At 35.4% G+C, this 26,241-nt stretch overlaps 1 protein-coding gene across 1 annotated transcript; it reads left to right on the forward strand.

Annotated features, from left to right (window-relative positions):
- Window positions 1-6,650: 6,650 nt before the first annotated feature.
- fermt1 (FERM domain containing kindlin 1) lies at window positions 6,651-25,102 on the forward strand. Its single transcript, XM_056269437.1, has 15 exons — window positions 6,651-6,775; window positions 8,866-9,015; window positions 12,990-13,223; window positions 13,959-14,093; window positions 14,554-14,743; window positions 17,918-18,020; window positions 18,711-18,818; window positions 20,357-20,488; window positions 21,158-21,207; window positions 21,566-21,690; window positions 21,774-21,880; window positions 22,928-23,152; window positions 23,283-23,407; window positions 24,527-24,668; window positions 24,746-25,102. The coding sequence occupies exons 2-15, from the start codon at window positions 8,874-8,876 to the stop codon at window positions 24,917-24,919; spliced, it is 1,992 nt and encodes a 663-aa protein (XP_056125412.1). The 5' UTR covers window positions 6,651-6,775; window positions 8,866-8,873; the 3' UTR covers window positions 24,920-25,102.
- Window positions 25,103-26,241: the final 1,139 nt, after the last annotated feature.

Below are 26,241 nucleotides of genomic sequence, written 5' to 3' on the forward strand. Positions count from 1 at the left end.
AACAGATGCCGTTGGATGCAAGGCCCGGCTAATTTAAGTGGACAGGCCAGATGAAGGAGAATGATTGCACACTACCCCCTGTTGGCTTTCATTTCGTAAGGTTTCAGAAACATGGCAGAGGTCTGCAGAGAGGCAGTGAAGAATTGTTTTACTATTGAATGTTTTAGCCCCGTATAGCACTGGATCCAGCGTGGGTATAGACCATTTCCTAAATTAGACTGTCACATGTACAGGCTTTCATTGCATTAAGTATTTAGAGACTAGCATGCAGATATGGAGAGAAAAGTTCCTGGGGTTTTTTTTGTATGTTATCACAGTTGTGTCTGCCAAACTTTTAGTTGGTAGGAATGTTTAAAAAAGCATTAGTAACTAAAACTTTTAACCACAATTAGAATGTGTGTAGAAAGTTGTGCACTTATGGCCCGGTTTCACAGACAGGGCTTAGATTAAGCCAGGATTAGTCCTTAGTTCAATTAAGACATTTAAGTAGCTTTTACAAACGTGCCTTAGAAAAAACATGACTGATGTGCATCTTAAGACAAAACAATGGCACTTACAAATTTTAAGATATATCAGTGCAAGTTGCTTTCGGTCAAAACAGCTTAAACATGCATTTTAGTCTGGGACTAGACTTAAGCCTTGTCTGTGAAACCGGGGGTAAAAGTTCTTATGTGACTTTGTTTCGCATATGAAGCCATATTGCAATAATATGTCATTTAATTGTTTTTTCTCTTGCAGATGTGGTGTTGACAATTTCATTTAACGAAATGATTCATTTTTGAAAGAAAGCATAGGTAAGTGTTCTGACTGAAAACTACATCTGCGATGACCTAAAGCCAATGAGAGAAAGCAAGATAGGCTACATGGCAGCGGGAGTTCGGGGAGGAGTTATAGACCAGAATATCAGTATTTTAATAGATATATTTACAATTACATCAAACAGAAACGAAGCACAAACATTTGCTTGACCCGCCGGAACAGCAGCACATTGAAAAATTATTTATTTACCTCCAACTCTCTTTCCAGAACACACAGTCCTTGCTCCCCTCGTCTTCCGAACCATTTCCTCCTGCAAACTGTTTATTTTTCTCCTTTTCCCTGCAAATCAGCGCACAGACAATTTGGATCGCAATTTTCTTGCAGGCCTAATGAGGCTATCATTTTTAATAACAATTTCAGTCTCGCGCGAGAACTCCGGTCTTGCGTTATTTCCTTATTATATCACTTCTCGCGTGTGTTTGGTTGTGAACGTAGTTTGCGGACCACCAGACAGAAGTCGTCGGCGATTCTTTCTTTTGTAAAGTCATGCAGTGTGAAACCCCCTATCGCTGATCCGTCGTGCAGTGTGAACACACCAGCAACTGAATGTTACCCCAGATAGTCATGCAGTGTGAAAAGAACAGTGACCCGACTACTTTGAGAATCGTGCAGTGTGAACTCGGCATAAGAGATTGTCTTGAGGCTTTAACTTTTTCCCGCCATTGACAATAACTTTTCGTCATTGATGAAACAAGCTGCAGTGAAGGGAAAGGTTTATTAGTGAATAATAAGTTGTGTATATATAGTAGCCTACTACCATTCAAAATTTTGGGCTCAGTAATATTATTTTAAAGAAAATGATAAAGAATTTTATTTATATTGATAAAGAATTTTACTCAGCATGCAAGGATGCATTAAAGGGATAGTTCACTTTGAAATTAATTTTTGGTATGTTTTAGCTTACCTCAAGGGCATCAAAGATGTTGGTGTCTTTGTTTCCGCAGTAGTTTCAATTTTGATATTTTTAGGTCAAACCGTTCTTGTCTGTCAGTCATATAATGCAGGTCTATGGGGTCCACCTCAAAGTGCCGGAAAGTGCCGGAAGTGATCTCTCGCGCGTGTACGTCACTGATACAATTTTTTTTTTTTTTTTACGACGGTTTAAACATTCCGGATAAGCGCAAATTAGTACCATTTTAATTAGCTGTCTTACCTACAATCTCTGTTCTGTGTAAACAATGAGTGACGTACACGCGCGAGAGATCACTTCCGGCACTTTCCGGCACTTTGAGGTGGACCCCATAGACCTGCATTATATGACTGACAGACAAGAACGGTTTGACCTAAAAATATCAAAATTGAAACTACTGCGGAAACAAAGACACCTACATCTTGGATGCCCTTGAGGTAAGCTAAAACATACCAAAAATTAATTTCAAAGTGAACTATCCCTTTAAATCGAACAAAAGTGTCAGCAAAGACATTTATAATGTTACAAAAGATTTTTGTTTCAAATAAACACTGTATTTATGATTTTCTATTTATAAAAAAAAAACGTGCAAAAAATGTATAATTTTCCACATTAATTTCAACATTGATAATAATAAATGTTTCTTGAGCAGCAAATCATCATATTAGAATGATTTCTGAAGGATCATGTGACACTGAAGACTGGAGTAATAATGCTGAAAATTCAGCTTTGATCACAGGATTAAATTGAATTTTAAAATATATTAAAAATAAAAATAATATTTCATAATATTACGGCATTTTTGATCAAATGAATGCGGCCTTGGTGAGCAAAAGAGAATTCTTTACCAACCCCAATCTTATATTCTAGACAGAATGTATTGAAATATATTGGCATTGACTGCTTTTATGGTGCCCCACACCCCCACCCCTATTTTTGGGGAGCTTGCAGCCTGAATCCCCATTCGCTTTTGTGATATAAAAAAGAACAGCTGCAAAATATCTCTGTTATATTCCACAGATGAAAGAAAGTTTTCCTTTTGCGTTGAACGATTGCTTCATGGGTTTTGTAATCTAAATATTAAACTCATCTAGCTGAAATTCAGTCTAGTGACCGAGCATGTATCATCATAAGCGTGGTTGTACTATGTAATTTGTGCCTGTGTGTGCGAGATAGAGACAGTTAGCTCACTCGGTGAGGTCTGTGGAATAATTGTACGGTGTGCGCACATGCCAACGTCACTACAGCAAACATTTGCTCGCTTAATTCTATCGTAACCTGAGCCGGGCTTTATTTTCACTACAGGCCAGTAATATTTACTTAGCCAAGCCAGATTCGTGCACACAAGTGATCTCAACTGTTTCCTAAGCCATGTTGACATGTTTGACTTGAATTAAATCTGTGGCTGTAAATAAGAAATCTAGAGGGGTTCATCGCTAATCGAGAGCAGAGGCACATTGTAAAACTCAAGTGAGACACAAATAATGAGTGTGGGAATGTCGGGATGGCATAAATCAGTTTTAACTAAGGACTGCACTGCTTAGAGTATGTAACCCGTAATTCTCAACATCAGCCCTCTGTGCACTACATTTGCACAATGCCTTCTTTACACAGTAAATGTGTTTTAGCTTAAAGTAATTAATTAGACTCATTTAAACTGGTTGCCATACAGCACTAAATGAGAATCCGGAAATCAAAGGATTCAGTGCACTTTTTGGCTTGTCTATTTACTCTCTCTGTCTCCTGTGACTCTGTGCTCACGAGCGTTATAACGTTTTGACTATTTTTCAAATAAAAGATTTCCTGCATCATAAATCGATGAACTTTAGCTTAAAAACTATGAAAAAGTCCCTAATTCCTCACTCCAGTCCCTAAAATGTCACTCCAGATAAAAAATTGGAACAACCGTATAACAAATGTTACTGCTTATATAAGTAGGTAGCACTATATATATATATATATATATATATATATATATATAGGAGAGAGGGGCAGAGATGGAGCTTTATGAGCAAACAACTCAACTTGATACTTTTTAATATTTGTTTCAGTTGCAATAATGTCACATAAGATAAGTGATACAAGAAGAACAAGTCTATCTGATCCAATAATCGGAGCTTTAAGCAATCACATAAGAAGAGGAAGTGAGCCTTTAGAAGAATCTTGAAGAAAAGTGCAGAATGCCACTCCAAATGCAAATTATTGGACGCTACCAGTTTCTTGGATTCAGAAATCAAAGGAAGAATGGAGCGAATAGTGGAAATACCAACACTGGAAAAAAAAGGTTGCTGCCTTAAATTTTTAAGTACAATCAACTTGAATGTTCAAGTCATTTCAACTTAAATTACATTAAACTGACTTAAAAAACTTATATGCATAATAAATAGAAAGTTCCAAATGCCAAAAACAATTTTTTGATTTCAGGGTTACCTTTTTTAAAAAGATATTGAAATGAAAGATGGGTAATACTTTATTTAAGGTGACGTGTTACTAGTACTACATGTACTTATTATAGTAATAACTGTAAATTATGCATAATTACAAATACCTAGCCCTAAACCAAACCCTATAAATATGTATTAATATTCAGTACTTATTTGAGTAAGTACAATGTAAAATAAAGTGTAACCGAAAGTTAATTTCTTTGTTTTTAGGCAAAAGTTCTTCGAATTAAAGGAACATGAAGTTAAAAAGTTCTAACCCCTGTGCTCATGCTTCATCCTGCTGTGGAAACTTACTTGGGCATCAAAACTCAAGTTCATATGGAATGACCTCGCAGAGAGGCCCTCCTGGCGTTCGTAATTATTAAAATAACATTTTCAAAGAATCATCTGCTGGGTTCGCAGGAAGAGCGTCTTTAAAGGCGAGAAGAGAAAATTAAAAGGCTGATGTGCAGATGGAGTGGCATCCATCACCCCTCTGAACTCTCAGGTTAAGAAGTTGTTTTGTTATCTCCCGCTCGCCCTTTGGGTGTGATTAAGCCTTGTTTTCCCTGTCCGCCTCGTGTACTTGCGCTTAAATGTCAAAACTATGGCAGGAATGCTGGAGCAGAGAGGTCAAATGAGGTCATACGGAGGATGTAAACAACAATGTTTTCTTTTCTTTTTTCTTAATGGACTGATCCACTTAGGGAAAGAGCGCACCGCGAGCGTAGCTTGATCCCACCGGCCTCCGTGTGTGGATTCCTAGCAGGGATTTAGGTTTTAGATCGCAATCGGACCCGACCTGAGTTTTAACACTGGCTAGGGAAGGATCTAATCATCTGCACAATAGATTCTCTATTCGACACGCTGATGCCGCTGATGCCGCTGAGTGCCTGATCAAACTATAATAAACTGAGTAATTGGTTGAGTTCAGAGAAAGGGTCGTCTGTTTGATATACTGCCCCCTTCTTTATGATGAAATATTCCTGCTGGTGTTCCTGTAGGAATTTGAACACAAGTGTTAACGTTGTGCTTTTCAACTAGAAAACAAAAGATCATATGCGTTGGACATGGTTTGAATTAGCATAAATGTAAGAGGACACTTCTCCCATGGGAGTCTGCTTTAACGGCGCATATTTAGGGTCTTTAGGCTTAGCCTTGACATTTGATATTTTGGTCAAGTCCACATTCCCTGTCAGGTTTACCAAACCATAAAATAATGTCCATAGGGAGACAGAAACTATGTGAGTCTTTAGCCGAAATTGTGGCTAAACTCTGGCTGCACACCAGCTGTACAGCAACACCTGGTGTTGTGCTGGAGAAACGCAGTTGGGAAACACTTTAGGGCATTTCTGTATTGTTTAAAATGTCACATGGTTAAGTTTGTTTAGGGAAAAAAAAAAGTTTTTTTATATGTGAATCTTGTTAACAGTCTGTTTCTCATAAACTAATAATCTTCTCTCACTTTATGACCACAATATGTGTCATTGGATGTCTCTCTCTCTCATCAGTGTATGGTATTGCCATATTCATATACCACGGTATTTGCATGGGACTCCAATGTACTTTAAAGAATGCTTTGGTGCATGCCAAAAAAAAAAAAAGATTCCAATCCAAGGGCAATTCCATGATAGCATATTAGTATGCAAAGTCTGACCTCTGCTGGACAGATGAACTGAATGAAGACAGATGAACTTCAAATAAGAAAGCAAAAGAAGAAAGATTAGGATATAAAAATCATTTTTTTATGGTATAGATTTATATTTATTAGGCTATATAACATTTCTACATAACAAATTATTCATTTAAATTCAGTTCATTGTTCTCATTTTCTTATCAGCATTTTAAGCATCAGTTATATTTAGCCTACATTTAGCCTACTTTTGTGAAATAATAAATTAAAATGGTCAAATACAACATTGGGACCAAATAACATGTGGCTTGCCGCTTGTGCTAAACTTAATGTTTATTATGTAGGCTATATTTAACAACGCTAAAAAAAAATCGATTTCTCGTATTCCGCATTAAATAACAAAATATTAAAAGTGTAACCTAGCCTATATAAAGTTTTCAAGTAAAGCATTTCACAAATAAAGAGGGTTGACAGCTTGTAAGTTATAAAATATTCTGTTCAAAATTAAATTATGTGCGACTAACCATTTAGCTAACCTTCTGGGTGTATAATTCCGGTTTAGTTTTGTTGGCTGGAACTGGTTTAAAAATCTCACAGACACAGCGCACACGTTAGTCATTATGTGGTCATAGTTTGGGCAACAATTACAACCTAGTTAGTGTTTAGGTATTTGCGTAGTCACTTCCGTTACGGGCCCTCCCTGTATTTCTATGGCACACCGCTATTATGCTACTATGGTGAAGACTGTGACTAACAATATTCAAAAAACAAGCCTTGGCTGCTGAAATCAAACAACGTAACCTCAAGGACAAGCAATTAACGTACGCGAGTTTACCGAGAGCTTGAGAGACACGCGGCACGATTTAATTAATATTCATGAGCCCGGCCTTCGACGTAGTAGAATTCTGGGCGGGGTTTTCTCCATCTTGCCCACCTGGACAGGAGATCTGTTTCACTTTCCAAAGGGAAAATCCTCGGGAACGCATTCAGGTGAGTGAAACTAAAAAAAGATATTTTACTCAATTTAGATTATTATAGGCCTAGCCTATAACCTAACTGTTTCCTGTTTCGTTTGCTCTGTGCTATTTTTATTCGAGAAAATTGCTTAAAATTAGTTTTAACGATGCTAAGAGTTTGATATATAGGCTAAAAGTAGATATGAGATACCAAAGAAATGTTTTATATCATGTTATTTGTGAAAAACGTCGGATCGTATGCATTGCACTACATTCTGTACTCTTTCCTTTGGGAAACGTAAGAAATTTGGGTCTGTTCTGAGGTATACACATGCCTACATTCATTAATTTCGATCTATCACTGTATTTCGAGATATTGAGCACAACTCATTTTTTGCATGCTTGTAATAGTATATTCTTAACTAGCCTAAATCGTTTTAGTTGACATTTGCAGCACCTTAGTTACAGCATATATTTGATTCAGTTACATGGTTCTTTGTAGATTAAAAGAGTTGTTGATTTCACATATTGTAGCAGAGGAAAAGTGAATCCCTCTGAAGTGCATAGCTGCTTTTATTTACAGCCCTCATTTAATTTCCATACTCATATGATGTACTCATACTCATTAAAGTATCTGTTACATTGGGAGGAGTATTTCTTTTCTTTTCTTCGCCTGCGGACATGTTAACCTGCTCGCTTACCAAGGCCCCTTGGGCTAGATAAATAGTTGTCTTAGTTCAGAGAGTGTGTTTTATCTCTAATCTAGTCAAATTTATCTCCCTCCCCCACCCTCCTTAGTGAACATGGACAGACCTGGTTTTTCTAAATAGCAATATTGAGAACTCAAATGCAACTTGTAAAAACTAATGCTTTCCCATCTTAAGTCACACTAAAAGATCCTTGAAGTCTTGGATTGTGTAGTTTACACAGCAGATCTCGACTCTGTGTTTTTGTGCGTAAGACCCGGGCTTTGTTGTTTTTTGATGTACAACCCAACAAGACAGCAGGATGACGGCTCTATGTGAGTGGTTCTGTTGTTTCTGACTGAGATCTTGTCTCAGCTTGTCAGGAATTTTAAGCTGAAGTCTCCCTTGTTCTGTAATCACACATCCCTCCTCCACCCTAGTTCTCTGTCTGTCGCTCCCTCTGATTTTGTGTAGCCTATGTAAACCTGTACTTACATCAAAAACAGAATGTTTACCCCTTGTTTTATTTATTCTTTATATCTGTAATGCTATATAAAACATTTTCCTGACAAATCAATTATAAAAATAGTGGTAAAACTTTACAATAAGGTCTGATTTGCAGTTAATACATTAGCAAACATGAACTGACAATGCACAAGCGATTTTTTTTAAAGCATTTATTAATCTTTGTTAATGTTAGTTATGGTAACACTTTACAATATGGTCCCATTAGTTACCGTTAGTTAATGCCATAATAACTAACAATGAGCAATTCATTTGTTACAGTATTTATTAGTCTTTGTTAACAATTGTTAATAAAAATGCAACTGTTCATTGTTTGTTCATGTTAGCTGCGCTTCATTAAATAATATTAACAGATACAACTTTTTATTTCTATAATGTATTAGAAAATGTTGAAATGAACATGAACTAAGATTAATAAATGCTTTAGATGTATTTTTCATTGTTAGTTCATGTTAATTAATGTGGTTAACTAATGTTAACAAATGAGACCTTATTGTAAAGTGTTACCCATATGATTGCTCTTTGTTTGTTTATGTTAGTTCACGGGGATTTTAACTAATGTTAACAAATACAACTTTTGATTTAAATAATAAATCAGTAAATGTTGAAATTAACTAAGATTTTTAAATGCTTTAGAGGTATTATTCATTGATAGTTCATGTTAACTAATGTATTTTTTCTAATGTTAACAAATGATACCTTATTGTAAAGTGTCACCAATAAAGTAGGCTATATGATAACAAAACACACATTTCAAGCAAAACATAAAAAAAGGTTTGTTTTCAAATCATAAAATAATTCATATGCTGTTTGGAATGAAGAAAAAAGTATTGTGACACTGAATCACATGTATAGTCTTCTGTCATGTGCCTGTGGTGGTTCGTAACTGTGTTTGTCTGTGATTTGATTGCAGGCAGAATCATGGCCACTCCCATAGCCAACTCCTGGGAGCTCACCATCCAGGTGGACCAGCGCGAGGGAGATGAGGGCATGAAGTTTAAATTGCGGGTCAAGGGGGATCTCCACGTCGGGGGTCTCATGCTCAAACTTGTAGAGAAGATCAGTGAGTAATTTACAGAGTTCTCTGTTGGAGAACCAGCACATGAGTATGAACACGAATTGGTGTAGCTTTTCATTTCTTAAACAACCATGTAGGAAGACACATCATGGCCATATTCCAGGATGACAATGTCAAGATTCATCCGACTCAAATTGTGAAAGAATGGTTGGGAGGGAGCATGAAGAATCATTTTCACACCTTAAATTAATTGAAAGTCTTTGGGATGTGCTGGAGGAGACTTTATAGGGTGCTTAACTCTTGCATTGTCAATACTAGATCTTGACCAAAAATTGATGCACCTCTCGATTGAAATAACATCACAACATTTATTTCCATCAAGAGGTGCATCAAGGACTACGTTTACATGCAGCCAATTTTCGGGTTATGGTCGGGTTAAGGTCACTATTCGGGTTTCTGAAACATTAGGAATAACCCGTTTACATGCGTGAGCAGAGAGAGTTTCTCCTGTATACATGTAATTGCAATATCCCGATGTAAACGGCGACGCACGGCGTACGGACAACCTTAAGACGCAATATGCGTCATTTCCGATTCTTCTTCCTGTATCCAAAGACAACAACAATAGCAGCAGCACGCGGATAATGAATAGTTCGGGGCAGATAGCGATCGCCTTTGTTTGCGCTTTGGTGCTGGTACTGACCTCGCTCCAAAAGTATGCTGTGCTGCGTCTCGCCATGTTTACTTCCGGTATACTGCACGCAGGTTTTTGTATGCGCCGAGAAGTTCCTCTACTCAAAAGACCAAGATTCCTTGCGAATAGAACATGCGCAGAACACAAATCACTATGGGGATATGCCGATGCGCGTTTACATGACCAAAAATTCGGGTTAGAAAAGGGGTACCCCAGGTATCATATCCCGGTTTTTAAAATCCGGGATATGAGCATATTCGGGTTTTTGCCGGTGTTTACATGGCCGTGCGCGACCGGGTTATTGCTAATATCCCGGTTTTGAACGGGTTATTGGCTGCATGTAAACGTAGTCAATGAAAGATCTTGTATTGACAATGCAAGAGTCCAGCACTCTGTAAAGTCTCCTCCAGCACATCCCAAAGATGTTGATATGCTGGATTCAATAGTAGAGTTGTGAATAAAATATAGCCATTTCAATCTTAACCAACCTACATATATTAGAAAACGAAATAAAACTTGAGCGTTTGAGCAACCGAACACACATCTCCAACCCATATTGCTCCGTGACACGTCAACGGTCGCTTTGGCCAGGTGGTATTTATAGCATAGAGGGCGAGACACTTCAGATTCGAGAGAACATTTGATTGGACAGAAGATGTGATCCGCGGTGATGTCATAAACATCTGTGATCCATTTTAGCAGAAGTGAGAGACTGTAAGATTTGAATGCTTATATCTCCTAAATGCGAATTTTGTCATTGTTTTGGAACACACCAGCTTATTCTTATCCTTAAGGCTCACATATTCATACTAATAGCTAAAAATCTTCAATTTTGATTTCAGGGGGCCTTTAAGCATTTGACTATTTAAATCCAAACAGCAACTTTTTTGGGCCGGGAAGTAATGCTTCTGGAAATACTTCATATGTTGTGTGTATGATAACATATTTTATGTGTAATTCATAAAAAAAAAAAAAAGTATTAATAATACTACACTTACCGCAGTAATGTCTTTAAATTTCATTTCATTTTAACTGCCGTTTTGTTTCAGCCTCTGTTTGCTACTTTAATGCAAATTTAAGATTTTCATTTGGATTTAAAAGAAGTTCTGAGTGCAATTCTGAAAAGCTTTTTAAGAACACGTCCAAAGCTCTTCAAAGTAATAATAGTGTTTTGTAAGGATGGGTTGAAAAAAGCAGTCAGAGTTTATGGGAAAAACCCCTGTTAAGGAACAAAAAACAAAGTACTCTGGATCCCGTTTAAAGTGCAGTTTTAGAGTCCTAAACACTGGTTGAAATGCACAGGTACGCCCATGTTTGCCTTATATCTTTGTATAGCCTCATGCTCAGAGCTATTGTTCTTTGACTCAGGCGTTGTTTGCCGACGCAGGGTCTGAAGTTCACTGTGTAACTGTGTTAGCCAGAGAGACGTTAGCAAAACATCCTGCTTTCCTCTACAGACTCATCAGACGACCCAGTTGCTAATTATTATGCCATGTAGCTCTTTAATTGTAAATGGTCATTCTTGAAGCCATTTGAACACAATCTGTTTATAGTCAACGTAATAGGTATATTACAGGACAGGCACCCCAGAATTTCTCTAGTAGGTAATTACGGGGCGGGAGTCAGATGATGATCAGTGTGGAGGATGAAGGAAATGTGAGTAAAAGAAGAATCATCAAGGTTTAAATGAATTTGTCGTGTCATCAAACATTGCCTCATGTTTGTATTGCTCAGTGGCAAATGGTCTGGTTTATGTCATGGTTGTAGTTTAACTACACATTAAACCACTCTACATACATTTTTCCTGGTCAGCTCTTTAATAATAAGTCCTATACTAACGTGCGCAAAGTAAAATTAAAATTAAAAATGCAAATAACATTATTATTTTAGCATTATTTATATACTACTATAATTGTATGTCATGATATTTTGTAAATATCCTTTTTTTCAGTTTTTTAATTTAAATTTGAATAATTTTGTTGTGTACCATTTGTTAATGTTTTTTAAACAAATTATTTGTAGCTTTAATATATTTAAATTTGAATAATTTTGTTGTGTACCGTTTGTTAATTTTTTTTAAATCAATTATTTATAGCTTTAATATATTTTTCAACTTAATTACATTTTTTAATGTAACATTTTTATTTCATTTTTATTTTTTATTTCAACTTTGTCAATGATTTTTAATAGTTTTAGCTAGCATAACATTACTCACAATTAAACGATTATATATACTAACCTGTTTAAACTAAAAGTTCATTTGAAATTGGTGTTTTAGGGCTTTACATCAACTTTTCTGTTTTTTACTCAGATTAATCCAATGTTTTCCGGTCACACTTTATTTGGTTACACTTTATTTTAAGGTGTCCTTGTTAATTATACACTTAAGTACTGATTAATAATACTTAACTACATATACAGTGCTTACCATAGGGTTAGGATTAGGGTATGGTTTAGGGTTAGTTGCGTGTAATTATGTTATTACTATTGTTACTACATGTAACGTGTAACTTGTTACATGTTCTTACTGTAGTAATAACAGCAAAGATGTTTTGTATAGATGCTGTGATAAAGTAAAAAGATATGTTTTGCGACAGTGACTGTCTGCTCCGTCAAAGACTGTTGGTTCACAAAGACAGTGCACTCATATTACTAGTTGTGTCCCAATTCAGAGGCTGTGGGCTTTGAAGGATGCAGCCTCTGAATTGGGACACAGCTTATGAATGGGAGAATGTGCAATGCACAATATGGCGAAATAAGTCCCGCCTTCTAAATAAAAGTCATTGCGTCACTGCAGCTGCCGTCAGAAGCTCTGGATGCTATAGAAACAGTCATGAGTTCTGAGATTTTTGTGATAACATAAACAGATTATGACTCTACTGCTTACGACTACACATGCGCATTGGCTGGTCATGATTTGAGTGTTTAGAAACAAAATTTATGAGACAGTTGTTTTCAGATTTCATTGGTGATTTCAAATATGAAATGTAATCGTAAGCTTGGTAAACAGCTTTGGAGAATTTGATGTTTCCCCATTCAAAGAGATAGGAGCTGTACTTTCATGACTGAAATAGCTGCCAGAGAGGCGTTTCAAAAATGCCAGTTGAGTGAAATGACTTTAATGCCTTATAGGGACTTTGCCTCCATGTACTTGGTCTTAAAGGTTTTATGTTATTACAAAAATCTGTTTCACTATGGAATTGCTTGTGGGGGGGTTTTACTTTTGGAGCCCTACTGTTGTGCTCTACATGTGTGTGTGTAGATAAATGGCATCAGAGCATTGTCTCAGGCTCATGTTCTCATAGTATGATGTTCTCTGTGTCAGAGGCTCCTCAGGACTGGTCCGATCATGCCATCTGGTGGGAGCAGAAGAGCTCCTGGCTGCTGAAGACACACTGGACTCTGGATAAATATGGAGTCCAGGCGGACGCTGACCTGCGATACACTCCACAACACAAACCCCTGTGTATCCAGCTGCCCAACATGAAGACCATCAAACTCCCGGCTACCTTCTCTGGTGTGGTCTTCAGAGCCGTGGCTGAGATCTGCAAAGCACTCAGTAAGAACAAGTGCAAAGGAAAATAATGTATTTGTTATATTGTAAAATATTATTAATATAATATCACATTGCAATTGCTTAAAAGAAAAAGAAATAGGGTTAATTTGGGATAATTGGGATTTTATTTTACAGTCATTTCCCTGGAAAAAGGTCAAAATTTACCCTAATTCACCTATTTTTAAATATTGTGTAAAATATATGAATGTGCTGTAATACTAATTCAGGTTTGTGTGATTTAGATACCACATTATATCATATAGACAATCATTAAAAACAAACATTTATGATTAGCACTTTTGATTGAACCTGATACTAGAACTGGAATTGCCAACAATGCAACTGTTTAATGCTGCTCAGAGGTGGCATAAATGCATTTACACAACAATTTTAATTGCATATTGTTATACTAGGGGCTGAGGTGTGTCAGAGCAGGCATACTTTAGTCTGACTTTAATGCAGAATTGCGTCTTTACACAGAATTTCGAGAAACTCAGCTGAATGAAGTACAATAATACAATAACTATACAACTAAATTTGAAACTTTTAAAAATAGACACTTGATACATTTAAACAAAAAAATTTTTTTTATGAATTTACGAATCTTGTTTTTATAATTCCAGTTAATACCTTTTTTACATGAAAAAAAAAGCTGAGTAATTCATTTTTCCATTATTTCTTTCTCTACATTAGTTGATTCTTTACTAAACTGTGTATGTTTCCATTCTTTGTTCTCAGACATTAGAAGATCTGAAGAACTTTCTCTTCTAAAACCAATAGATGAACCAAAGAAGAAAAAGAAAAAAGACAAGGGTGCAGAATCAGCCATTGATGAGATATTAAACATGGACATCGCCAGCGGAATGGCAGGAGGTATTTATTTGCTGAACATGGCCATGAGGATTTTGCTTTTTGTGGATTTTTTTTATTACAATGAAAAAACAAGCATCAACAAACCAAACCAAAAAAAAGAACCACCTAATCATAACCAATAACATAAATATACAAAACAATAAAACATTCATTCAAATAAATATCCATTTTTAGACTGTTAGCCATTATTTTTTCTTCAAAAATAAATAAATAAATACAAAAAAAACCTACGTAAATAAAGTTCATTTTAGCTAAATGTACAGTGATTAAGTAAGCATTATACATTTAGGCGTCCAGATAAAAATCGGATTATTTTTTATAAGTTTTAAACACATTAATATGCATTTTCTTCTTCTAGAAAATACTGTAGATTGCTTCTGGATAGTTATCAACAGTTTGGATAAACATGTAAGTCTTAAACAAATAATAATTTACAAGTTTACATTTATATTTTCTACAGGAGCACTTGGTCTGTACAGTAAAACGATGACTCCGACCTATGACCCTGAGAGCGGCTCTCCTGCGTCTTCCACCAGTCTGTGGTTCGGAGAGAGTCCCCTGACGGCCAGCCAGCCCAATCTTCCACCGGAGGAACTGGCCAAACTCTACAAGCCTCTTACTGTGGATGATAAAGCAGCCATTAATGCTGGGTAAGAGAAAGACACAGGCTGGCACATTTACATTACCATTCAAAAGAAGTCTCTTACATTCACAAAGGCTGCGTTTATTTGATCAAAAATACAGTAAAACAGTAATATTGTGAAATATTATCATGCAAAGCTGAATTTTCAGCATCATTACTCCAGTCTTCAGTGTCACATGATCCTTCAGAAATCAATCTAATATGATGATTTACTGCTCAAGATACATTTTGATTATTTTCAATGTTTAAAACTCTTGTGCTGCTTAATATTTTGTCGAAACCGATACTTTTTTTTTTCAGAAATCTTTGATGAATAGAAGGTTCAAAAGAACAGCATTTATTTGACATAAAAATCTTTTGTAACATTTTAAATGTCTTTACTGTCACTTTTGATAAAATTTAGCAAGGATGCATTAAATAAAATTTTTTGAATGATAGTGTTTGACCCCTGACCCTATGTCTTCAAGAATAGAGATTCCTTCAATGTCTTTATTAATAGATCTTTATTAGTGCTGGGCCGTTATCGGCGTTAACGTGCTGCGTTAACGTGAGACTCTTATCGGGCGATAAAAAAAATATCGCCGTTAATCAAAATTGGGTTGGGATCATAAATAGCTTTTTCGAATATCGTTATATTTTCGCGCAATTCTGTAGTATGACGCCGCGCCTACTGTCACAGATCGCGCAGTAGGGTATTTTCCTGTCAGGGACACAAGGTGTACTTTTACTTTGTTACGTTGGGCGACGTTCCTCTCGTTACTTTATTTTAATGCAAACGTTGTTAAATGAGTTTATTCCAAGCGCGCTGTGTCCTTTGTATGGGCATGAGCGATGCTCATTTACAAATGAATCACTCTTTTGAGTCGATTCTGTTCAAAGACTTCATCAAACAAGTTGTCAGATGATCTGTCTAAATCGGTTCGCGAATCAGTTGATCTGTTCAGTTCCTCGCGCACTGAATCGTCTGAAGCGCTTTCAATTCACACTCGGAGTCGAAACAGGAAGATTTAAGAGCATCAAGAGCGTTGGATGAAGTGGCCGATCTACAGTCTAGTCTAGTGAATGCAAATCTGCAAATGCATCATATTTTTGCCAGCGATGAAGATCTTTATTAGTTGAACATCTTCGTAAGCTGTCTGTGAATGAATGATTCCACAGGACGATACATTCGATTTCATTTCATTCAGGTAATACATTGTGTGTGTATTGCGCGTGTATTGCGCAGTGGCATAATCACACGAATAGTTTACATTGATTGAAACTAATTTGTTTAAAAATGAGGCTATTGCAGTAACAAGGCAGGTTCACATAAAATTCTTATGACATATGATGACATTATTTTTTGATCTAACGAGCATTGGCGATGCAAAAACGGACTGTCGTGCGTATTGTTTTTTTCTTCTTCCAATTAGCCTACTATGTTAAAAAAAAGGACGAAAACATGTTACTTGTTCAATTAATAAACAGTTTGTTTGATGACAAATCGCTAAAGATGAAATTGGCCTCCCTTTCTGTCATTGCGGTTTTTTTAGTTTTTTTTTTTTAACGATATTCGACTTTTGCTCCTCGATTGTCGAATGGCATTTTTGTCAGAAATGCACATCCCTACGCGAGGCAAACTATTCTCAAAGACTTACTTTTAGTCATTATTTGGGTAGCACACATATTCTGATTGAATGCCTTCGGGAGAATTCAAATGAGCCATTTTAATCTAGATTAATCTAGATTAATTTCAATATTAATCTAGATTAATCTAGATTAAAAAAATTAATCTATGCCCACCTCTAATCTTCATACTTCAGTTCATAACACGGGTAGTTTTGTTTATAAAATCTGATTGGACATTCTGCCGTTACAATAGCCACACACCTGTGATTTAATTGTTACAACTATATTACTCTATATGTATACATTCATTTTTAAAAATTTATTCAACATTTATTTTAGCATATTGCTGTTTCTACTGTTTTATACAAGATATATTTCACCTCATTTATATGGTAAAATCACAGTAGCACACGCTTTAAATAATTAATTGCCTTAAAGTTGTGATAGGTGTGTCTTCCCTCTTGTGACGTTTATCCAAGCAAAAATGTAGGACAGGACTTGATTTTGTTTATTGAGAATTGATTGGATTGTTGGATGGTTGTGGTTTGCTATTGGTGGATCTCATGTGAGTGACAGGTTGCTCCGCCCTCACGCCAGTAATCACATCATCAGAGAAGAGAAGTGATGTTGCTGCAAGGGGAAGTTATTCTGTTTACGAGGCACTAGGGCTGTCACTTTTGTGAAAAAAATCCTGTTCGATTTTTGAGACGTAAGTGTTCATTGAATCGATTGTAAAATCGATTTTCCATGTCTAAAGACGTTTCCATTTTCATCACCAAATACAGGCAAATCCACGGACACCTAACAGGCATTAGGACGAACGTAAAGAGGGCGCTTGAGACGCACAAGTCAACAATATTTCTGATGATATATTGGCGTGAAGTTTCGTGCTCAATGACAAACAGGAGCGCAACATTCAGGGATTGAAATTAACACCCTCCGACCCGGCAAATGCGGGTAAAAATGAACTTTGGCGGTTAACGCTGTCAAATCATGAGCCAATTTGGCGTATGTCTATGTTTACTCGCTTTCTTTGCAGGGGAAGTTCGTGTAAGCCAAATCTGCGTGGATTTAGCGCAAATACGCAACTCGTGAGTCCTCATGATATATTAAAAACAGTAGATAGAGCAGAATCTGCGCATTTCTGGCTTACTTGAACACACACGTCACTGAGCAACAAATAACGGCGCGCTTGTTCACTTGCATTGAAGTAATAGCGAATATTAAAAAGCATTTGGTTAACAGAAAAGACATTGATATTTTCCGACATCCTACATGTTCTGTGTGCTGTATTGATCTGTCCATCTAAAACACATTTTTGGTAAAAAAAGAAAAAAAAAGAAAAGGCCTTTAAAATCGATTCCCTGTTTTCGTTTTCGATACATGTGTTGGTTGGTCCGATCGATTGTGCAATCGATTTTCGAACGTAAAGTGACAGCCCTACGAGGCACATGCATTTAAAATAATGTGCACTATTATTAAAATAAGAATTGTCATGTTGACTAATATATTGCTGTATTTATTGATCAGTTTTTGTGAATTTGTGTATTCTAACTGAGACGTTGATTTGCAGGTGGCTGGATTCCTCTCGCTCGCTGATGGAACAGGGAATTCAGGAAAATGACCGACTCCTTCTGCGATTCAAGTACCACTGCTTCTTTGACCTCAACCCAAAGGTGAGAGACCAACTATTCCTTTATATTATACCAGATTATATTAAAGAGGACCTATTATGCTTTTTTACATGTTCAACTTTCTTTAGTGTGTAATGTTGCTGTTTGAGCATGAAAAAGTTCTGCAAAGTTACAAAACACAAAGTCACTCCAAAGGGAGTTATTCTCTATATCAGTGCACACTGTTCCTGAACTCCCTGAAACGTTGAGTTTTCTTCCGGGAACAAACACGTCACAATATTCCTCGTTTAAATCATAACCCGCCCAAAGCAGATGCAAAAAAAGGGGGAGGCCTGGTTGAGTTGAGTCAGTAGTGTGTTGAAACTCAAGGTTATGGTAAGGAGCTTTCCGATTGGTCAGCCACTCAAAGCGGTTGACCAATCACAACACACTGGTCCAGCAGCCAGTCAGAGCACATTGCACTTTTCAAAAGGAGGGGCTTTATATAGACTGGAACTAAAACAGAGCGTTACTGACAGACTGTGAAGAGAGGAGCTGCAACAATATTAAAAATAAATGAAAAATAATGTTTTTGACAATTCAAGCATAAAAACCTATTCCAGTAGACTCCACAAACAAAATCAAGACTTTGTAAAAAGCATAATATGGCAATCTTTAAGATGTGACTCAAATGTTTATGGATGACAACGTTTGATGGCCCGATATGTCTAAATGAGCTTTTTCTTCTCGTAGTATGATGCTGTGAGAATCACACAGCTGTATGAACAGGCCCGATGGGCGATACTGCTGGAGGAGATCGACTGCACTGAAGAAGAGATGCTCATGTTTGCATCCCTGCAGGTACAGGACGGCTGTTCTCAGTTCCCCAGCTAACAGGGAACAATCTCAGAACTGTGGCTAGCATTCTGGCAAAGTTCTCTCAAAGTTATGAGCAAACATTCATTCAGAGTTATCTGGTCTTTAAAAATGTTCTCAAAATCTTAGCACAAAAACGTTATTATAGATCATTCATGGGACTTTTTTTTTCTAAACTGTTTAAAAGTTACTACTTAAAAAAAAAAAATGTTACTACTGTTTAACTACTGTTTTACTAGTTACTACTGAATGTTTAAGAGAACATTCAAAAGTAACGTTACCATAATGTTTGCAAAATGATCAAATGGTATGTTGCATAATCTGAATTTTTTTTTCCAAAACGTTTCAAAAATGTTTTTAACTTTCAGGAGAAAATAAAAAAATCAGATATAACGTTTCCATAACTAAATGAGGATGTTTGCAAAACGTTCTTAGAACATATTTTTTTGTTTCTGTTCATTATTTTATTTCAGATTTATTCCAGAATATTTTTTTCCAGTTCCAGAAAGCAAGAAAAGTTATTTAGACATTCGTTGGCTATTGAGATACTATTATAGTTTTTATTAATATTTTGTGTTAGCTTTTGTTTATAATTTCTGTTTTCATTTTAATAGTAGTTAGTTTTAGTCATTATGTTGTTTTTTGACATTTTTATATTAATGTCTCTGAAGTTTAAAAATATATATATATTTTAGTAAAAGTTAAGCTAAAAGAAAATGAGAAATGTTGAAAAAAAATAATTTGTTTTTTAAATTTTATTTTATTTCAAGGAAAGTTTCATTTATTTCCAGTAACAAAGTTTTTTATGGTTTTAGTTTTTGTTAACTATAATAAAACATCATCTGACAAGTATGCTCTAACATATAGTATTTAGTGTCATGACATATCTGAAATGGTTTTGAGTTACGGTGAATTCTTTAGAGTCGTCCTTTCTCGCCTGAAGCTATGAGATAACTTACTTTGAGGACAAAGGATGTGACATTCCGCAACACAAAATAGCATCCAGTTACGCAGTTTTGTGCTGGTAATCTATATCTATAATCAGTGTGAGATGGGAAATCTGGCTAACTGTGCCACCGTGGGCTCAGGTCAGGTGGTAATTCGGGCGGGGAAATCTGTTTTGAATGTAGGATGATGGGATACATGCCTGAACAACAAAAAAAGACAGAATTTCATATGACAGAATAATGCTTGCACAGACAAGCATTCTACCACCTTTTCCTCACTTTACTCACTCACTTTCAACATTATTTGTTGCTAAAATTAATTCAAACTCCTGCCTCATGCAGTGTTATGTGCATTGAAACTACAATGTTTTTTTTTTGTAATGTTAGCATGTTTGTAATCTACTTCATTAGTTATTTACTGAGAACTCGCCATTAAAACTATTTATATTCATCCATAGTATAATTTTGTCAGTGTCTTCTGAGTCTTGAACTCAGTTATTGACTGACCAAAATGAGTTTTGGGTGCTAGTTTTTGCAATTGGTGTTTCAAATGTAAAATACTTGAATCTTTTCTAGTATCACATCTGTAAACTGACCTTGTCAACGGAGCCACTGACTAATTCCAATGAACCAGAGATTGATGAAGTCGAGGCTGCGCTGTCAAACTTAGAATCTACCCTGGAAGGACGGAACGCTGATAAGATCCTGGTATCTGTGATTTTCATTATGATTAGATTTTCTTCATAAGGATGTTAGCTTTATGACTGATATTAGGTTGCCTGGTATAATAGCCGCCAGCTTGTTATATCTGGAATGAATCTGGCTGATATTTAAGGTAGTTTATACACTATACATACATTACTTTATTTACATTACTGTTCATAATTTTGGGGTCAGTAAGATTTTTAAAAGAAATTAAAACTTTTATTCACCAAGGATGCATTAAATTGTTTAAAAGTGACAGTAAAGACATTTATGGTACAAAAGTTTTTGATATCAAATAAATCCTGGTTTTTAAAACTTTCTATTCATCAAAGAATCCTAAGAAAAATGTATCACCTTCCAAAAAAATATTAGCATTGATGATAATAATAAGAAATCTTTCTTGAGCAGAAAATCATCATATTAGATTGATTTCTGAAGGATCATGTGACACTGAAGACTCGTAATGATGCTGAAAATTCAGCTTTGACATCACATGAACAAATTACATTTTAAAATATATTCAAATAGAAAATAGTTATTTTAAATTGCAATCATATTTTATATAATAACTGTTTTTGATCAAATAAATGCAGCCTTTTTTTAAGACTTCTTCCAAAAAAACATTACAAATCTTACCATTTTATTAATATTAACTTGTGCTTTTCTTTCCAGGAAGATATCACTGATATCCCAAAGCTGGAAGATACACTTAAACTGTTTAGGTGAGTTTAAGGTTATCAAAATTGTTTGAGAAAAATAAATCAACTTACTATTTCAGTATAAAAGTCTAGGTTGTTACAGATTTCTCTTTGAAAGCCAAGCAAATTATTAACAAATAATCTTTTGAATTTTTTTTATTTGAGGTGTAAAAAGGTAATCCTAGGACTATGATACCGACGATAATGCTATGTTAATTAGATGCATATCATGGTCCTGAATGAAAGCTTATTCATATACCATGGTTCCATGTACAAAACAGTACTTTTTGTCAGTAAAACATTTTTTGTGTCTAGAACTGCAATAATCTGCAATAACTATACAGTGCATATTTACTTAACTGTTCATTTGTTTGCTCTGCAGGCCCAAACGATTGACGTTAAAGCCGTATAAGGAGTACTGGTTTGTTTTTAGGGACACCACCATTTCTTATTTCAAAAACAAAGAGTCTGCCAATAAGGAGCCCATTGAGCAACTCCATCTACGAGGTGAGCGGCCAATCAGAGAGAAGATCGTTCATTTTAATATAGCCAATGCATCAGCGGGATAATGCATATCATTAATCATACAGGATGTGAGGTCATTCCTGATGTCAACGTCACCGAGAGGAAGTTTGGCCTTAAGCTGTTACTGCCAGCAGCTGACGGAATGAACGAGGTTTATATTCGCTGCGACAATGTGAGTTTTATATCTGTGTTTTATATGCAGATTGTTGCACACGTCCTTTTGATTTTTTATAAAGTGAACATAAGAAATGTATTGTTATTAATATTTCACAATAAACATTTAGTGAACTGAAGAAACGTACGTTACTTGATTATAATCTTTTAGAAAAATCATGTTAAAATGTCAAATATAACACATTAGGCTTTCGAGGAACGTTTATTGGTTAATTTCTCAATCATCATTGTAATTCATTACATTATATGTTTTGCTCCCTACGATTAAAACTAAAGAACTTTTATCATAAAAATAAGCTTCATATTATTAAGACGTATTATGGGAGGAAACAGAGTGACGACTATTTAAATGCATTTTTTTTTGAAAGTAGTCTGTTATACTGATGTTAAAAATCTGAATTCCATCTTACTTTTTGGCCATATAAATAACAACACCAAATTGCATATTTCTGTTCAGTTTGGGCCTCTGAGGAAAAAAAAAAATCCTCCTCAAATGTGAGCTACATATTCTCACTGTAAAAGTATCAGATATGATACAAAACATAAAACATGCTAACTTTAAATATAATGTATTAAATTGGTCAAAAGTGAAACAGTAAAGACATTTAAGGTGCAAAAGATTTTGATATCAAATAAATGCTGTTTTTAAAAACTTTCTATTCATCAAAGAATCCTGGGGGGGGGGAAAATCACCTTCCACAAAAATATTAGCATGGATAATAATAATACATGTTTCTGAACAGCAAATTATCATATTAGAATAATTTCTGAAAGATCATGTGACACTGAAGACTGGAGTAATGATGCTGAAAATTCAGCTTTGATCACAGGAATAAATTACAAATATATTCAAATAGAAAACAGTTATTTTACATTGTAATAATATTTCATAATATAAATGCATAAAAAGGTTCAATAATATACTTAAAAATAGATTTTTCTATTTCTATGTCATATGTCAGGCTTTACAGGGTTAAATTACAATCAGAAGCTTTATGAGTGTTTGCATTTATTTGTTTCTTCTGCTAAAACTAAATGAAAACAGGAAACGCAGTACGCCAAGTGGAAAGCTGCCTGTATTTTGGCCTCTAAAGGAAAGACGATGGCTTACAGCTCGTACCGCACGGAGGTGAAGAACATCCAGTCGTTCCTGCAGATGAAGAGTCTAGCGCCCCCTCCTGGCCAGGCAGCGCCTGACGTAGAGTCTATGGAGATGAACGCCGAGTGCTTCGTTTCTCCCCGATATGCAAAGAAGTACAAGACCAAACAGGTGAAATTACATCTCGAGTCGACACACGGAACGGCAGGATATAGCTCGTTTTCACTATGGCATTACATCATTGGCTATCTGAGATCTGTTACAATAATAGCAACATTTATATGTATTCTTCTTATTTTAGCTGACCACACGAATCCTGGAGGCCCATCACAATATTTCCCAGCTTTCCCTCATGGAGGCTAAAATGCGTTTTATCCAAGCTTGGCAGTCCCTGCCCGAATTTGGCATCAAGTACTATATCGTCAGGTAATTTTGCTTTAATTTAATTTAATTTAATTTAACAATGCATTTTTAGGGCCATGCTAAGGCTGAGTATGGTTTTGAACCCTTCAACCATGAATTATGATTAAGATTGTAGTTTTCTTTGAAGTTGTGTACTATAAGTGCTTTTTAGAGTTCAGTTTTCCGAAAGTTAAATGAGTTAACATTGAAATGTCTAGTCTTGTTTTCTGAAAAATGAAAATGGTAATTTAATGAAAGTTGTCTTTCCATTTAAAGGTTAAATATTTTAAGATGTTTTTTTTTTCATTTAGTATTTCAATAATACTAAATGCATAGGACTAATCAATTATTCATTTAGTATAGTCTAATTTTGACTTTCTGTTAATTTCATTATTCAAATATACAGATACTTCACAGCGGTTTGTACAAATTATATATTATATTCAAACACATGCTGAATATGATTATTTTTTACTAACAAAAATTAGACATAAAATTTCCAGTGCCATAATTGTCAATTACTTTTGCTGAACAACAGGTTGATATGTGGCTGTTATTTCTCAGGGACATTTCTAGAGTTTTTGAGCCTTTAAACAATGAAATATGATTCAAAATTTAGCTTTGAAGTTGTGTACTCCTAACTAAGTGCTTTTTTCAGTTCAATTTTTCAAATAATAAATGAGTTTACATTAAAACATCATAAAAATGTACAAGTGCGTTTGGCTATTTTTCGAACAAAACAAAAAATAAATTGGGGTTTAATAGTGTTGTCGCTCCATTTAAAGGTTTGATTGCAATTGTAACTTTGTTCTCATTGAGTATGGTACAGTATGTCTACCTTCATTATAAGGTCCAATTGTGACTTTTTGTCAATTTTTAAAATCAAGCACTGATCATTTTTGGTGCTTGAAATGGAATATAAATATACTTCACTTGCAGCTGTGAAAGTCTGTTTGAAAAAACAATAGTCAATGAATCATTCAAACATGCTGAATATGATTTTTTTCATAAATTAGACAGGTAATTTTGCTGAACTACAGATTGATTTGTGCCTGGCATTGCTCAAGTCTGAATATGGTTTCTGAAGCCTTCAACCATGAAATAAGATCAAAATCATTTCACATTGTCTTTTGCGTGCCACAGATTCAGAGGGAGCAAGAAAGATGAGCTCCTGGGAATTTCCTACAACAGGCTGATCCGCATCGACATGTCAACCGGTTTGCCTGTGACCACCTGGAGGTTCTCCAACATGAAACAATGGAACGTCAACTGGGAGATTAAACAGGTGAATAAAATAACCTTTGTAACCCGTGTGGCTGGTGCAAAGATGACTGTTTTTGAGCGTGTTTGTTTGTGTTACAGGTGGCCATTGAGTTTGACCAGAGCGTGTCCATTGCGTTCTCCTGCCAGAGCTGCGACTGCAAAGTGGTTCACGAGTATATCGGAGGATACATTTTCCTTTCAACGCGCTCAAAAGACCAGAATGAAACATTAGATGAAGAACTCTTCCACAAACTCACGGGAGGACAAGACTGACCTCACATCAACACGTCAGGACTCTGACATGGCCCTTAGTGTTGCAGGAAAGCAATTTGTATAGTGTTTTTTTTTTAATCTGCCAAAGTCGTTTTATATTTGTATTAAGACACACACAAGCCTTGTGCTCAAACGAGAAAATAAATCGGATTATTCAATCCATATTTTTGATCTGAAACAATACATTTGCTGACTCTTCACATCTTTATTTTGGTTGTTTTTGCATCTGAACAATATACATAATGTACTGTGCACATTTCCAAACGTGAATTTGTGTTATGTGATACAGTATGGTTACGGTGGGGTTTGGATTTAAATGAGTTGCTAGTTTACCATTGTAGGTTTCTTTGAAGTTGTGTACTAATAAAGAGCTTTTGACAGGTCAGTTTTTGAATGTTAAATGAGTTTACATTAAACGCATGTTGGGGAAAGTTACTTTTAAAAGTAATGCATTACAATATTGCGTTATTCCCCCAAAAAGTGACTAATTGCATTACTTAGTTACTTTTTATGAAAAGTAATGCGTTACATTACTTTTGCTTTACTTTTTCTCACCTGGGCTGGGCTTGCTTGTTTGTTTTTTAATAACAACAAAAAATGTTAAAGGCCCTTTCACAACAACAGTGAAATGAAGAAGCCTCAGACTGAAGGAAATGCATATTTACACCTTTTTTTTTTACAATTTTATTTACAAAGAACAATAGGATACAGGAGAAGGAAGTTCAACACTCTTATTTCTAAATCTAATCTAGTCATTTTTGCTTATTAGTATGGTTGAATTAGATCACTGAGGGTCAGCAGCAAAGACACTGGTTAATAAAGTGAGATTAAATACATAAAGTATATTTGTGTAATTTAATAGAGTTAATTATAAAAGTTTGGCGTAAAATTTCATTTTACTGTTTTCGTTCATTTTGAGAAATACTGAATGTTTTTGTGCAAGTGAGATTTAGTCTAGAACTACAATAACCATCATGTTTACACAGCGCACACAACACCTCACTTTATTTCTCAACATGGGGACAGGAGAGCTGTCAGTCAATAAACGTGGAAAAGTAACTAGCGTTACTTATTTGAAAAAGTAATTTCGATATTTTGTTGTAAATTGAAAAAGTAATGCGTTACTTTACTAGTTACTTGAAAAAGTAATCTGATTACATAACTCAAGTTACTTGTAATGAGTTACCCATCAACACTGCGCATAACCAAAATGTCTCGGTGCTTCTGGCTTGTTTTCTGTTTTTTTGAAGCAATTTTCTTTTCATTATGTTGGCTGGAAAATCTTAAAATAGTCTAATTAAATATTCACTTCCATTATGAGA

Source organism: Rhinichthys klamathensis, unplaced genomic scaffold (assembly GCF_029890125.1).
Source record: "Rhinichthys klamathensis goyatoka isolate OS25496 unplaced genomic scaffold, OSU_Roscu_1.1 h1tg000281l_1, whole genome shotgun sequence".
NCBI classification, from domain to species: Eukaryota; Metazoa; Chordata; class Actinopteri; order Cypriniformes; family Leuciscidae; genus Rhinichthys; species Rhinichthys klamathensis.

Excerpts from the sequence above, each read along its gene's own strand:
- fermt1 (XM_056269437.1), top strand. The coding sequence starts at position 8,874 with ATGGCCACTCCCATAGCCAACTCCTGGGAGCTCACCATCCAGGTGGAC. Across the intron at positions 9,016-12,989 it reads CAAACTTGTAGAGAAGATCA|AGGCTCCTCAGGACTGGTCC; the intron begins GTGAGTAATTTA and ends TCTCTGTGTCAG. Across the intron at positions 14,744-17,917 it reads AAAGCAGCCATTAATGCTGG|GTGGCTGGATTCCTCTCGCT; the intron begins GTAAGAGAAAGA and ends GTTGATTTGCAG.